This window comes from Anarrhichthys ocellatus, unplaced genomic scaffold (assembly GCF_004355925.1).
Source record: "Anarrhichthys ocellatus isolate YVR2014 unplaced genomic scaffold, GSC_Weel_1.0 scaffold128, whole genome shotgun sequence".
Lineage (NCBI taxonomy): Eukaryota > Metazoa > Chordata > Actinopteri > Perciformes > Anarhichadidae > Anarrhichthys > Anarrhichthys ocellatus.
Genome location: NW_022280158.1, coordinates 601,994 through 617,054, shown reverse-complemented (window position 1 = coordinate 617,054; position 15,061 = coordinate 601,994). Strand labels below are relative to the sequence as shown.

Here is a 15,061-nt window from a genome sequence, read left to right as displayed (position 1 = left end):
TCTCTCTCTCTCTGTCTCTCTCTCTCTCTCTCGCTCTCTGTGTCTGTCTCTCTCTCTGTGTCTCTCTCTCTCTCTCGCTCTCTGTCTGTCTCTCTCTCTCTGTCTCTCTCTCTCTCTCTCTCTCGCTCTCTGTGTCTGTCTCTCTCTCTCTGTGTCTCTCTCTCTCTCTCTCGCTCTCTGTGTCTGTCTCTCTCTCTGTGTCTGTCTCTCTCTCTCTCTCTCTCGCTCTCTGTGTCTGTCTCTCTCTCTCTCTCTCTGTCTCTCTCTCTCTCTCTCTCTCTCTCGCTCTCTGTGTCTGTCTCTCTCTCTCTCTCTCTCTCTCTCTCTCTCTCTCTCTCTCTCTCTCTCTCTCTCTCTCTCTCGCTCTCTGTGTCTGTCTCTCTCTCTCTCTCTGTGACATTTGGCCAGCAGGGTGTTCTGGATTTTGTTGTTGTCACCTGCTGTTGTCTGTCAAAGGTGTCTTGTGGGTAGTTGTACAGGCTCAGAGCAAGTCTCAGGCAAAGGCTTGTGGGAGATTAGCTGCTGACCCAAAATGTGAGCTGACAGCTGGGATGTTTGAGCCAACAGTGTCCCTCCTTGTGAGTGTGTGAGAGAGTGTGTGTGTGTGTGTGTTGTATAAAATTAGAGAGGTGCACTCAGTAAAGTGTAGATTTCCGACAGGTGTGTCATGGAAGGAGATGTTTGGGCTCAAAGTCGTATAATAGACTTCATACAATAAGGATAACTCACCAAGCTGTCTACAGCAGTACTCAGCAAAGTGTGTACTGGTAGTTCCGTTAGCTTTTAGCGATTAGCCAAACTCCCTGTCCAATAAAACAATACAAGTGACTTCTGCAGGGCAACAATAAAGAAGTAATTTCTCATTTTGTTTTAACTTGATCCTGACTTAAAATAAAGTTACTAGCACCTGCATCACATAAAGAGCATGACCATAATCTTTCAGTGTGAATATGAACACGTCTTTCTTACATGTGGACAAACGTCACGTGACTTGAATAAATGGATTTTGTTTTTGTGCTGCTGTTTGTTCCCACAACAAACACAAAGTGTCTTAAGAGTTGTGAAACCTGAGCTCTGTGTGTGTGGGTGTGGGTGTGTGTGTGTGACTCAGCTGTTTCTCCTGGCTTGAACTGATTCAGTGGTGTGTCTTGAAGCAGTTGAGCCAATCAGATCACTTGACACAGATATGGGGGGGGGGGTGTGCTTCAGCGCAAACCCTCTGATTGGACGGAAACCGACTGGTAGAAAACAACACAACAAACTTGCCATGAGATCACAGTCAAATGACGCGGTGGAGTCCTACGTAAACACAGTCACAGTGTCGAAACATGAATTGCACTTCCAAGAAAGGATGCGTGGAGTAACGTCCACCTGTTCTACTGTCAAAAATCTCCTGCTTCAGAAGATTTTTTTTGAAATTTAATTTTCTTAAATCTGGAGCTTAAACTTGTAAGGAAAATTTTAACCTGCGTACAATATGAATCCCATTGTTTTTTTTATAGTTTAGAAAATTAAGTTTTGTTTTGTTATTCTAGTGCAGTGTGCTTCTTATTTAAAAAAAAGAAGTGGTTTAAGTTATATTAAGAAATATATAAATTTCTGTGTAGCTATATACACAAGCGACCTGATGAAATGGAGATTTTCTAAGTGAAATAACCTGCTACTCTTTATGCTAAGCTGATTTAGGCAGCTGCTGGCAGTTGCTTCATCTATGTCCTTCTGATGTTAGAGTGTGATCAATCTTATCATATGACTCTGAGAAAACAAGTGTATTTTCCAAAATGTCGAGTGTTGGTGAAGCACTATTTTCAAAAGTCACATGTCCCCTCTTATCCTGCTGTCCATGCCATGTCACTGACACAAGATGAGGTGTATTTGGGAGGCTAATTGGATTGGTGTTGGTGGTGGTGATAGTGGGGTTAAGGTTGTTGGTTGTGGTGGTGGTACTGGGGTTGTTGTTGGGGTTGATGGTGGTGGTGGTATTGGGGTTGTTGTTGGGGTTGGTGGTGGTGGTGGTATTGGGGTTGTTGTTGGTGGGGTTGGTGGCGTTGGGGTTGTTGGGGTTGTTGTTGGGGTTGGTGGTGGTGGTATTGGGGTTGTTGTTGGTGGGGTTGGTGGTGCTGGTCGCAATGGTAGTGAGGTTGGGGGTGTTGGGGTTGTTGTTGTTGGTGGTGGTGGTAGTAAGGTTGAGGTTGTTGGTCATGGGGTTGGTGGCAGTGGTGGTGATGGGGTTGAGGTTGTTGGTGGTGGTAGTAGGGTTGAGGTTGTTGGTCATGGGGTTGGTGGCAGTGGTGGGGATGGGGTTGAGGTTGGTGGTGGTGGTGGTGGTCATGGTGGTAGTGAGGTTGAGGTTGTTGGTGGTGGGGTTGATGTTAGTGGTGGTGATGGGGTTGAGGTTGGTGGTGGTGGTGGTATTGGGGTTGGTGGAGGTGGTGGAGGGTGTTGTTGTTTCTACCCCCTCTGACCCCATCCCCTGTCCCCCTGATTGCTGCCAGTTGGAATGTAGTGTGACCAGGTTATTTTTAGATGAGGCCGCTTGAAATACTCCAACCGGGGCTTCATTGAGGATAAACACAAGCTGCTCTCTCACCGTGTGGCACGTAAAAAAACCTGAGTTTGGCTCAACCCTGATTTTGTGCCATCATTCTTTTTTTTTCACCGCAAAGACAAGTTCTAGCTGTCTCTATCATCTTGACTATCCAGTGTTTGGCTGCCTTTAATGGCCTCGTCAAATCTTCTGAAATTACCCAAAGCTCTAGAGATGTCTCCTGAAGATCGTGGGGCAGGACTGAGGTATGACTGGAGTTGTGTGTGATCTGGTGAAGAATTTAAAGGGTGTGTTCACCCAAATCCTTTTTTTTTCTCTTCTATTTTCTCACTTTCTCTTTTGTTATCTTGCCATGTGGTAGTTTTAGTTTTATTTGTCGGATATCAACGCCTAAGAGATTTATTTTGTGCCAAAACAACAGAGATAAATGGAAATTAGTTCATGGTGCTTAAATAACTTAGTTTTTGTCTTTCCAGAAACCTTTTTCTCAGTTGCCCCTAGCTACTTTTAACTAAAGACTGAGCATGAAAAGAGAAGTGGTAACTGAGAAAAATATATATTAGTTTTCTTTATTTGGGGATTTGGGTGAACTGAACCTTTAATGCTACCTAATAAGCTATCACATAGGGGAGTACAATCTTGTATTTGTTTGTGTTCAATTTGTACAATCAGTTTAATATTTTAACACTCTTCATGACCTCAAGTCATGAAGAGTGTTAAAATAGCTCAAATTATTTGACACATTTGACTCATAATTTCAGTCCAAACAGATCAACAACATAAACAAAATGGCCTAGCTCTACTTGGAAAGCTGTACACAATGTTGCGTCATCACTCCCCGTCCGTCCATAACACTTGTGGCTTATATTACTTGTAGCTTTTGGCTTTGCGTCCTGGGCAGACTGGCCTTTTGTGAAAGCATTTACTGTAAACTCGATCAGCTGGGACTCTGCTTTCTCACTTCATTAATGTCAGCTCACTGTATATGTGCCTTTACGCAGAACATAAATGGGTATTAGTTGCTTCAGAGTCAGGGTTTCTGTGGTATTTACCTACACAGACAGGTGGGTCAACATCTTTACACCCCTTCTTCCCAATCACAAGCGAAGAGCTGGGATGCTTTTGCTGCCATTCCTCGCATTGTTTGTCTAGCTCTATTTTTAAAGCGCCGTCACCGGGCTTGTTAGCGGCTCAGACATGCTGCTTCCTGTGTTGTTTCAGAGATTACTGGTCTGGTAAAAAGTGACATCTGCCCGACAGCTACTCATGTGGTGCCGCCGCCCTCCTTCCCCGTCTGGGAGTCCTCCTGGGAGTCATGACAAGAAAGTTTGACATTTTTCTGTTGGAGTGACGACTGAAGTCTTCGGACGATAGTGAAAACACATCTTTAATGATTGATGGACACACCGGTGGGAAATGGCGGTGGTGGTCTGGAATGATCTGGAGCAGTGAAACGTGATATATTCACTTCTCAGTATCCAAAGTGTTCGTGGAGCTCAGACAGCATGTGACACGAGGGCTGAAAAATGTCAGGATTTGCACCCCATGCGTATTAACATGACAGTTATTCTTCTCAAGTTGTGCAGATGCTTCTGGATTAAACTCGTGAGGTGGAGTTCAATGGAAAATCTCTGAAGACTGAGGCAGTCAAAGAGACAGATGGGAATATATATATATATATATATATATCAACCATAAGTCCAACTGTATCTGTTCCGTCAATCACATCTAATCTGTTCAACTCTAAGAAAAATAATCAGAAATCAAAAGGCAAACATATATATATATATATATATATATATATATATACAGTATATATATTTGGTTTCATGATGGCCCCCTAGCTTTGCATCAACTCGCCAGAATACCAGTGTTCGTCTACATAGATGGAGACCTTTGGATACAGCCAATCAAATCTTGAATAAAGCAGTAACATCAACATTCTATCATAGCCTTAGGAGAGTCACAGACTCTGAACAACAACCCAAACTTAGCTTTCCTACTGAAGTCTCATCTAACTTAACTTTACAACACACATCTTGTCCTGCACCTTAACGAACGCCACCAAACAAACATTCATCGGGGAAAGGTTTCACCCCTGGCCCTGAACCATGTCTCCACGTTGGTGGGAAAGTAAACTCCACCAGACTACTCTTCCACACTCTAGTTGATCTATGATGTGTTGAAACTTTATGCTACTTTATCCAAGAAGACTTGCATCTCTTTCCAGGGAGACGTCTGTCTTTCGTGGAACGGAGAAACGCTTATCCTTTCTATCACTTACTGCTATTATTGCTTCACGGTATCACTGTCACATGTCCGACCCATCATGTTTCTCTGGAAATCAGCGTCCTACGAGGGGCATGTGCCTGGAAGTCGAGTAGGGGAGCTGCGGGTTCACCTTTCCTCATAAGGGTTATGTGAGACAGAGCTGGGTGTTTGGGTCAGGTGGGAGGGGTGCTGGGAGTATATGAGATACAGTAGCTTCTCGTGGCCTCTCGTGATTGTTCCTTGCAACCTGGCAGATACATGATTGGGGGAGGACAGAGGTTTGGATGGGGTTTTCAGGGGAGAAAGGGTAAGAAAATGGAAGGACGGAAGGGTGGTTTAGTTTGTCTTTCTTTAGCAAACAATGTGATTGAACTGATGAATGGTCTTCAAAACTATTACAAACTGTAGTGTGTTTTAGATTGAAGCTGGTAGCCAGTGTGTTGGTGTGGCTTTATAGGGACAATCAATAATATATGTTGGTTAGTCCACCACCTTGGTCCAAATATCCAATATTGGACAAACAACTATTGGAGAATTATCATTAAACTGATTCCAGTGAAATATCTCAACAGCTATAAGATCAAATGGCCCAAAATGATGTCCAGACATTTATGGTTGGGTATACATAACGAGGCTGTAAAGGCGGAGTAGTCGGTGTGATGACTTTTAGTAGACACTTAAAAGCATAAAAATTCACGAGAGGGGTGTTTACTGACATACTTTATGTCCCAGAACAAAACGTCTAAATCTCATAAGCTTGTGTTAACTACAGACCTTATTCAGGCATCTAACCCGAACCTGAAAACCCATTCAAAGACGAGGGAACTGGAAGTGCAAAAAAGCTGACTCACTTCCTGGTTTTCTGACTCATTCCTGTAGCAGTCTATTTTAATGACTTGATTAACGGACTTTTCCACCATGAGATTGACATTTGTGGTTTTAATGACTGAGGTTTACAGTATATTAATGTAATTTAACAATATGTCATCAAATCTCCTAACCCTAGCTTGAGCCCCTTTCTGACATAGTGGACAACTCTTGGAAAAGTACCTTTTCTAATAAAATGAATACTCTGTAAGACAACAATCACATGTTTCCCAATTAGCCTATTAACCTCACAGCTGTGTTAACTGGTGGGAACTTGCTTAGCTGTTGTGGTAACCCGATCTCCACGGTGATTTCACAGCAGTTGCTTTCACGGCAGCTGTTTTCACAGGACATGTAGTTCCCATCCTCTGTTGGACTTCAATTTATTATGTTTTCACTTAATCTGATGAAAGGTGTTGAGGCAGTTATCTTGCCCCTGTTTCACTGTCACTTTGATTAATTTGATCTGAAACACAGTGGAATTTTTTCTTCAGCCATTGGTATGCTTCAACACAGTGATATGTTGTTCTTGAATGCTAACAAATCAATATTTGTTTTGTATTTGTTAGCTAAGGGAGTAAGCAGGTCTTTGGCTGCCTCACACTCTTATCTATTTATCGCACATGACTTACACATGAGCCACATGCGTTTTATTTTTATAGCTGTTTTATGGGATGTGAGCACGAGGGCTGACAGTAGACCAGGAGGTGGAGGGGAAAGTTTCATACCTCACCAGGTGGCCAAGCAGAAACACGGCATGGAAAACACGTTCACATTCCTATTCCCATCTGTCACCTGTCTATTAAGTCATCTCGCCAGTTTTATAGTAGGTAAGCTTCTTAATTTAGACTATGACATTGCATTGGATGAGCTTTTTTACTAAATTTGATCAATGACCCTCAACCAGTATAATTCTAACCCTCCAAATAAACCTCTTCAATCCCCCTTTTGGTCAAGTCAAATGTTAAGACTATTTTTAATGCAAAGTCACTACATATCAATAATTAATGCTGACCATCTACATATACCAACACGTCAAGTTACTTTATTTTTAAAGCACATTCAAAGACAATACAAGTTGAGCAAGTGCTGTACAAAATTTCAAGGTACAATTTTAAAATCTAGACTGAGCAACTGCCAACCGCTTCAGGACAGATGGTCTCAGAGTGCTGAAGGAGACTAAAAAGAGACGCAGCAGATGTGGAGATTGACAGAATAGGGGATGTGGATAAATGATTGGGAGGCGATATTAGCCCCAAACACGACAACAATTACTGTCAACTCTAAAGTTTACAAGCTTACAAGTTGTATTATTTAGATTTGGGTTTAGCAGTAGATGAAGTTGAGTCATCTGCATAGCAGTGAAAGTAGCTCTGCAACAGATGATCATCGTCATTATTTAATAATCAATGAATTACTTTTTTGATTAACTGATTGTCTTGTCTATAAAGTCATAAACAACAAGGGAAAAAACACACAAGTTAAACGTTTTGGCAAAGAAAACTACTTGAATGAGGTTAGAGAAAGTTTTTCTTCATCGTTAAACAAAGCCTGTCAGACACTCTGTATGGCCAACTATCCACCTTCAAAATGGTGCAGCTCTAGCAGCATAAACTGGTATGGTATGTGAGTTATCTTTAAGATGACTAACATTGCTTTTCTCTTTCTTTTCTTGAAGCTGGGAGATCATTGACTCAAGTCAGGACAGCCAGTCTGGGACTGGACGTCAGCTCAGCAACTCCATCAAAATCTTCCTCCAGGAGACATCGGCTTTCAAACAGCAAAACCCTGGCAAGGTGAGGCAGAGTCGCCCGATGACCCCAGACTGATCTGAACTGTCTTTACTGAGTTATCGCAGTAAAACGGAGAAGCATGTGGTTGTCAGCCTTTCGGGCATTTTGCCCATCCAGATACAAACAGATTCCTAGGATTAGGACTAAACATGTTGGAGAAGATTTGGGTGAAAATAAGCCAGAGCGGTGAATTTCTCGCAAACCTCCACTTAGTGGACTTGGTCTGAAATCATGAACATATCCTTGATTTTAAACTGAAATAAATAGCCCAAAGAGGTTTCTTTAGACTGTTTCTGAATTTTTTTTAAAGAAAGTCGAAGAGTTTGCTCACGTAAAAAAAATAATTTCGTTTCAGGCCTAAGGATTAAGCATGTTTTCCAAAATGCTAAACTTTTCCTGAGAAACAGATACTAACTGTGTGCTATAACTAACTGTCATTGTCTTTGTGTTTGCTGTCTTTCTCTTCTAGTTCTGCCTGCTGGTTTGCAGTTTATGCACCTTCTTTGCTGTCTTAGGACGCTACATTCCAGGGATTCTTATCTCATATATTGTTGGTGAGTAAACTTCTGCTCACGATGAGACCTTTCTATCATGCTAGAGACTTCTTGCATATCCAGTACAGTTGGAGGGTCGCTGCTTGTTTGTTCTGGTGTTGGTTACCTCTAGTGGAAGCTAAGATACAAACATCATCTGTGCTCTTCTACTAGTTGGAAGAAAACTCTTTCTGATATTCAAACCATTTGTTTTTGGTCAGCGATCATAGGAAAGTCCCCACCAGCAAAGACACAATTCCATGATTGTATCTTCATAGAAAGCATCAATGTCTGCTTTCTACCACTGGTAGAGTCTACCTCAATGGAGTCGTGACACTTGCATGTTTTATGGTATGTTAAAGGATTTCTATGGAAGCAAATACTTATGGTACTATATGTTTTCTCTCTGTGCAGTGCTAGGCATTTTCCTGTGGCCTCTGATCTCATTTCACGAGGTTGGTTTGTGGCTGGAGCCAGTTCTGCAGAAGCTGGACTTTGGCATCGGGGAGTTCCTTCAGAAAATCAAAGAGAACCATGGTACTTATGAAACGTGTTAATATGTAATATGTTGAAAATGTTTTGGCCTCTATTTCTTTCAAACTAACTGAAAATGTAAAACACTTCACTTTTATAAAAGAGCAATGACTTTACTTTTGTATTCAGTGTTGGAGTAGAAAACTAAATTAGTTGCATCCATGTTCTCTTCCTTTCAGAGAAGAGAATCATGCAGGCTCAGACTGAGAGAGAAGGCATCGAGTCGGACCTCTCCTCCATGTTTCCCAAGGTTGGTGGCTCATCTCATCTCAATCTAATGATGCATCTGTTGACTGTGACAGGGTCCAGTTAGAGCTAATTGAAATCCAGTACACATGATCCACATCAGCATCACCTGAGCCAATGCCAAACGACTGGTTACAGATTACATGCAGTTTTTTTCACGACTAAGCAATCTAATTCCAGAAACTTTTCAGTAAGTGGACCTTGTGTTGTCGCACAGACCTGAAAGACTTAATGCATCTATCTAGAGTTTGCAAAATACTTCTTAAAAACTTGGCAAGGAGACAGCTCTGCTTACTGGTTAAGAGGATTTCTGCATCCTGTGGCCTTCAAGCATAGTGCACACAGCAAACTACTGCTTCATTATAATTTATCCTCATCCAGTTAGATCAGCTCAGTCTGTACACTCTAAAATGTGTGTTTCCCTCCTACAGCTCGACTCCACAGTCTGTAAGGAAATGTCTCTGTCGGACACTGAGGTGTCTGATGTGACGTGGACGGACAACGGCACTTTTAACCTGTCGGAAGGAAACACACCTCAGACTGAGAACTCAGAGGGTACGTTTTGTGCTTGTTTCCTATCAATAGGCGTTTTTGGACCAGAGGAACCTTTTCATAGTTGTAAGGACCCCATTTTTATTGTGTTCGCACCACAAGACCTAGGAATGATGGTAGTTCTTAGGACGCCGTTTTGAGAGATTGTTTTTTAGCTCCTATTTCAAAGTAGGTACTCCAGCACACTCCGTGAGCATAGTTTACGTAGATTGGTCATGAGCCAATGCAGCACTGTACGAACCTGTTAGACGAGTAATCAACAGACAAGACTGAACACGGACAACATTATCATGCCTTTTTAAACAATCTGTGTTTTTACCTCACAGACCTCGACAGAGAAGAGGCGTTCACTGGAGGCCTTCCAGAATTCCCCTCACTTGACAACGGTGCAACGACCAACGGTGACGACGACGATGACTTCAGCCTCGGCCTTTCCTCGCCTCCCCCTCAGCTGCCGATCAAATCCAAGCATACGCCCTCTCCTCACAAAGACCAACCCGCCGACAGAGCCCTGGAATTGGTCAATCAGATGGCGGGCGACTTCATCGCCGCCGCCGTCACAGCCGCCATGCAGGAGAGAATAGAAGCGGCCGTTGGCTTCTCGGCGCTGAGCTCCGACTCTGAGCGGTCAAGACTCCCAGATACCACCAGGCTGCTGGAGCTGGCGGAGGAGTCGGACAGCGACGTGGAGGACTTTGAGCTGCTGGACCAGTCGGAGCTGGAGCAACTGGAGGGGGAGCTGGGGCTGGGAGAGGCGAAGGCCCAGGCCAAAGAGGAGGCCCAGGCCAAGAGTGACAAGCCGGCCTCTCCTGGATTCTTCTCCAAACTCCTGAGTCGCCACTGATCGATGAAGAGTACAATCTGCATGGGAAGGAGGAGGGCTAGAGGACATGTGGAGGGGAGGCCGGGGTTGTTCTGGTCACAGAAGGGGGGGTTGTGAGAAAACAATGTTTCCATTATCTTCTTTTTTTTTTCCTGTAGTGCTAACATCAACCATTCAAAACAGTTTGTCAAAAAGAAATGCAGTCGGAAGTTACTTTAATCAGATCATCTCATCCTAATGCCGAGATCAGACTACATGATATCAACCAGATAATGACCCGACCCGACAATAAAACTACTAATGAGGCACCTGGGACACCGCACTGCGAGGTGTTGGTGTGAGCGAGAGGAAACAAAAGTGAAAATAATTCACTGTAGACCTTGGAGGGGGCTTTTGCCTGTGCAATCTGCACGTCACTGCACATTTATTTATTTATCTATTTATTTTTTCAACATTTATTTGGTCCCTTGTTGTGCACCCTCTACAGTTCTTTGCCTGTACTGCCCAGCAGCCAGGTCAGAGCATATTTGATCAGCCTACTGGTCCATAATTGTCCATGACCATCACGATATATACGAACACATCGTGTAGTCTGATCCCGGCACCAATAGTTGTTGATGGTTTTAGGACTTTCGGGCTGGTTTTGGTTCTAATCAATTCCTGTAGTTACATTTGTCTTTTCAAAGCAATTTTTATCACCTAATCAAATTGTTTAGATCAATTTAGCATTTCTAAATAGTATACAAACACTTATTAAGTGTTGTTAAGACACTATAAGTTATTTGTAAGCAAATAAGGACATTTGTGGACAACTATGACTATAATAGTCAGGGTTTAATGGTTCTGAGACCGAAACCGTGACACCGTGTATAATTAATAGAATACAATTAGCAATTGAAATATAATTTAAAATGTCATATTTTATATTGAAATCAAATATGCATACATACTTTATATGATTACAGTTATGTTGTATTGTTTTATCAATCATTAATTATCTGTTCATGCACTAAAAATGCATTAAAATGTCTTTATATCTGCTTACAACTAAATGTGTTATAAACCGTTTAATAACTATGTATTGCTTATAAATGCTTATAATACATTTGTCTCTGGTTTAGTCACAAACTATTAAAAACTGATATTGATCTTCTCAACAACCTAAGATGATGAGTAACAAGAAAACTTCCTAAAATACTGAACCGTTCACACATAGACTTAAATGCTTCCAAACAGACTTTTGCTCTAATTGTAAACCAAGCCTAAATACATCCCAAAAAGGCATCGGGGAGACGAGTATAACTGCAGCAAAATGCACATTTTACGAGTAAAAAAAGAAGAAAACCATCGTGTTACATATTATTAATATATATTATAACTGACTGCCTTCAGTTTCAAAACCCCCCAGTAACAGCTGCTACAATGTAGACAGCTCACAAAACTCACTTTCACACCAAATTGATTCATCCAACTACATTACCCAGAATTCAACAGGAATTTGTAGACAATCACTTGGCAATCAAAACTCATTTTAATGCTCAAAATATGTACTACTGGTTGGATGGTTGACTATGAGGATTAAAACGTAGGAAACCTTTTTTTTATTTCCTTTTTTTTAAATTTTATATAAAAATGTATGTATTAGAGGAACTTTTATTTTATAACAACATGCAGCAGTTCTCAAATACTATGCATGGACATTTTGAGACAAACATATTTAAACAATAAAAAACCTTTTACTTTCAGTGCTTCCATGAATCTCACATGGGTCATTGTGGTTGACTTTGCATTTGGATCATCCTCTAACTCAAAATTGCAAACTAAATTTAACAAACTCGTAGCTTGCTGACCAGTTTGCCTTCAGCTGAGAGGCTCAGTTAACGGTGATTGATGTTTTTCAGAGATATATTCTCCCAACAATAAAGTTTTGGGCTTTAGAGTCTGAGATCATGGGTGAAAAGGCGCCAGGGGTGGATGAGATGAGGCCTGAGATGAGGCTCTGGACCTTGTTGGTACTGTGCCGGAAAACGATGGATTGCGCCCTCCGGGTTGAAGGGAGTTCAAGTAACCTGGGTTCACGAGCGAGGTTATAATGGAGCGGGAGATGGACGGGCGATATTCGGTGCGGGGTCAGCAGAGATGGACCGTTGAGCCCGAAGGCAAAGCTCTTGATTTACCAGTCCGACCCTCACCTAAGGTCATGAGCTTTGGGTAGTACGAGAGGTTAAGAGGTTGAGTTGGTTCCATTACATGTTTACGATGCTAGTGAAGCATTGGACACTTTGGTGTTGGACGAGACCTGCAGCAACAGAACGGGATTCTACCCGAGTGGGTTTGACTAAATATTATTAAGTTGGACTGACTCAAGTCCGTCGTCAAATCTCTGCTACAAGTAAACAGGTGAACCCTTGAAGACCTCTGTTCCTCACATCATAGGATGATCCAAAAAGTCAAGAGTTCAAATAAAGTTTTAGTGCACTGAAAGTTGAATGTTATCAGATGGCTTATTTCCATTTGCACCTTAATGATTATTTAACGATGCATCGATGTAGGGCATTCTGCTGCAATCATGGATTCACAGAATGAAGACGAAGTGTGACTGAACTGTTTCTGTGTCATGCCTTGTACATTATAAATACACTGTTTTCATGATAAAGACACAGCAATGTATAATGTATCCTCTTGAATGAATCATGTATTGCCTTGTATTAGCATAACTCTAACAATGACATGTTTGTTTATCAGTCCCTGAGAGGACTTTGTAGTGGCTGCAGTTCATTTCTAGCTCTCATGTGATAACTGTATAAGACAAAGAATATTCCAACTTCTGAGTAAGAGTTTATGCAGAGTCAGGCTTCACTGAATAAATACCTTTTTTAATATTTAGTTATAAAATGATTCATGTTTTTCATTTATCTTCTGGTTGTATCGTGGTGGCTTCCATGTATTTGTCTAAAACTGAAAAGTGTGTTTGAACTTAGTTCCAAAATATGTTGGTGGGTCAGAACCAAAAGGCATTAACAAAATGTACTTTTATGTAATTAAACAATAAAATGTTGAAACAGTCTGTAGATTAATTTGTATTTCTCATGTTGTGCGGACACGTGTTTACATAATGACGTGTGTGTACTTTTTGTGGGCAGATTACATTTTCTCAACTACTGTCCGTCCGATTCACTACAAACGTTGTGGGTGTATTGCTGAGGACCTAAGGAAGTGGAGTGTATTCATAAGTAGCGTGTTATGTTCACACTGTGGTGTGTATTGAGAGGGTCCTCCTATTAACTGTTACACTGCCGAACGGCATGCTGGGTATAGCAATTTATGTTACTTTATCATTAGTTTGTGATATATGAAATAGTTAGTTTATAAATTATACATCATATCGAAGAGACAATAACAATTACATTCTGATTACATTTTATATCCTACATTAAGTGTTAATGATTACCTAATAATTTGGAAACTTTTAAGAAATTGTTTGTAAACCATTATCTAAACATTACATAGATAAACCAAAAAACACTTATTAATCCTTAACAAAGTATTAACAATCTATCTTAATTAAACTTATAGATGCTTTACAAAGTATTTATTAATCATTTAACAAGTTGCAACAGTTTATAACTTTATAATAGCCAGACAAATGATGTTTATAATGTTATGTAACAATCTGCTCCATTTATTTAGAGATGTTTTAAAAATAATTTGGTAATCATTAACAAATATAGTAAATAAAATGTTATATGTCTGCAACAATTGAAAATAAATACATTATAGCATTACTACTTATTAGTAAACATTGTTAACCATTTCATTGTTTGTTAACAGTAAAATAACTATTGAGTTGAATTACTTATCAATTAACCATTTATTAATAATGGTTTCTATAAAGTATTAGTATAATTGTTATCTGTACTAATTATACTTTCAGAAAAAACATGCTGTTTGAATTGGGCTTTGAGACGTAAAACAGAACATGCAGTCGGTCAACTATACACCTGCACTTTGTCGTCATCATTGTGATACGGGTGTGGTTTGGTGAATGAAGCTTTTATATAGAGGTGCGGTTGCAGACACTAAAGCCTTCACTTCAGCAGCGTATCTGCTCAGCCCTCTATAACCCAAACATGGCCAGCAATGCCAAAGGAGACAAACGTGGTGAGTACATCAACTCTCTCAAAGAGTTCAGCTCACTCTTTTCTCTACATTCCTCCTTTCTCTGTCTGTGATCAGGGCTGAACAATCGCCTCTGTGTTGGCAGCGATGGAGACGGCATGTTTTCAGGGAGCAGATGGGAGGAGTGTGACTGATATTCTAGTTTGATTAACAACCAGGACAGGTTACGTCAGAGTTTTACAGGGCAGCAGATACACAGCGTCTCTCCTCATCCACACATACCGTACATATTTTTTTCTGTTAATTCCAGGAAATGTAGCTATCTGGTAAAATGTAATTCAATATTTAATTTCTGTAGCCTATCCAATGATTCTGTGTACCATTCTTTCTTTATGATTCCTTGTCTCACTGCAGTTTCATTTCTATAAAAAGCTAAAAGTAGTGAAACTATGAACAAGTATGCACATTCCTTACAACCTTGTTTGATGTGAATCTACCCGACATCTTGCCAGACAACAACTTTCAATATTGGACAGTAAGATTACGTCCAATGCCAACATTTGTTGTGTCCATGCTTTCTATGAAGCCAACATCTTTAAAGTCCTCACCTTCTCTTTAACAGTGCATGACAATTAACCCCTTGCTAAGTCCCGTCCCTCGAATGCAGACTCATAGCCAATCATACCATAGCATCGACCATCTCCGACAAGAGTCCAACATATATAGAGTCCAACACATATATATATATATATATATATATATATATATATATATC

At 40.8% G+C, this 15,061-nt stretch overlaps 1 protein-coding gene across 2 annotated transcripts in view; it reads left to right on the top strand.

Moving 5' to 3' along the window:
- retreg1 (reticulophagy regulator 1) overlaps nucleotides 1-13,232 on the top strand; it is an 18,866-nt gene extending 5,634 nt beyond the window's left edge. Inside the window, exons 1-7 of one of the 2 annotated variants that reach the window (XM_031877183.1) lie at nucleotides 2,518-2,793; nucleotides 7,365-7,482; nucleotides 7,949-8,033; nucleotides 8,427-8,549; nucleotides 8,726-8,796; nucleotides 9,224-9,347; nucleotides 9,671-13,232. In XM_031877183.1, the coding sequence (XP_031733043.1) occupies nucleotides 2,720-2,793; nucleotides 7,365-7,482; nucleotides 7,949-8,033; nucleotides 8,427-8,549; nucleotides 8,726-8,796; nucleotides 9,224-9,347; nucleotides 9,671-10,188 (1,113 nt within the window). In that variant the 5' untranslated portion in view covers nucleotides 2,518-2,719 and the 3' untranslated portion in view covers nucleotides 10,189-13,232. Of the gene's footprint in view, nucleotides 1-2,517; nucleotides 2,794-7,364; nucleotides 7,483-7,948; nucleotides 8,034-8,426; nucleotides 8,550-8,725; nucleotides 8,797-9,223; nucleotides 9,348-9,670 lie in introns of those variants that run through there. The other variant, XM_031877182.1, reaches the window with a different exon arrangement.
- The last annotated feature ends 1,829 nt before the right edge of the window (nucleotides 13,233-15,061 follow it).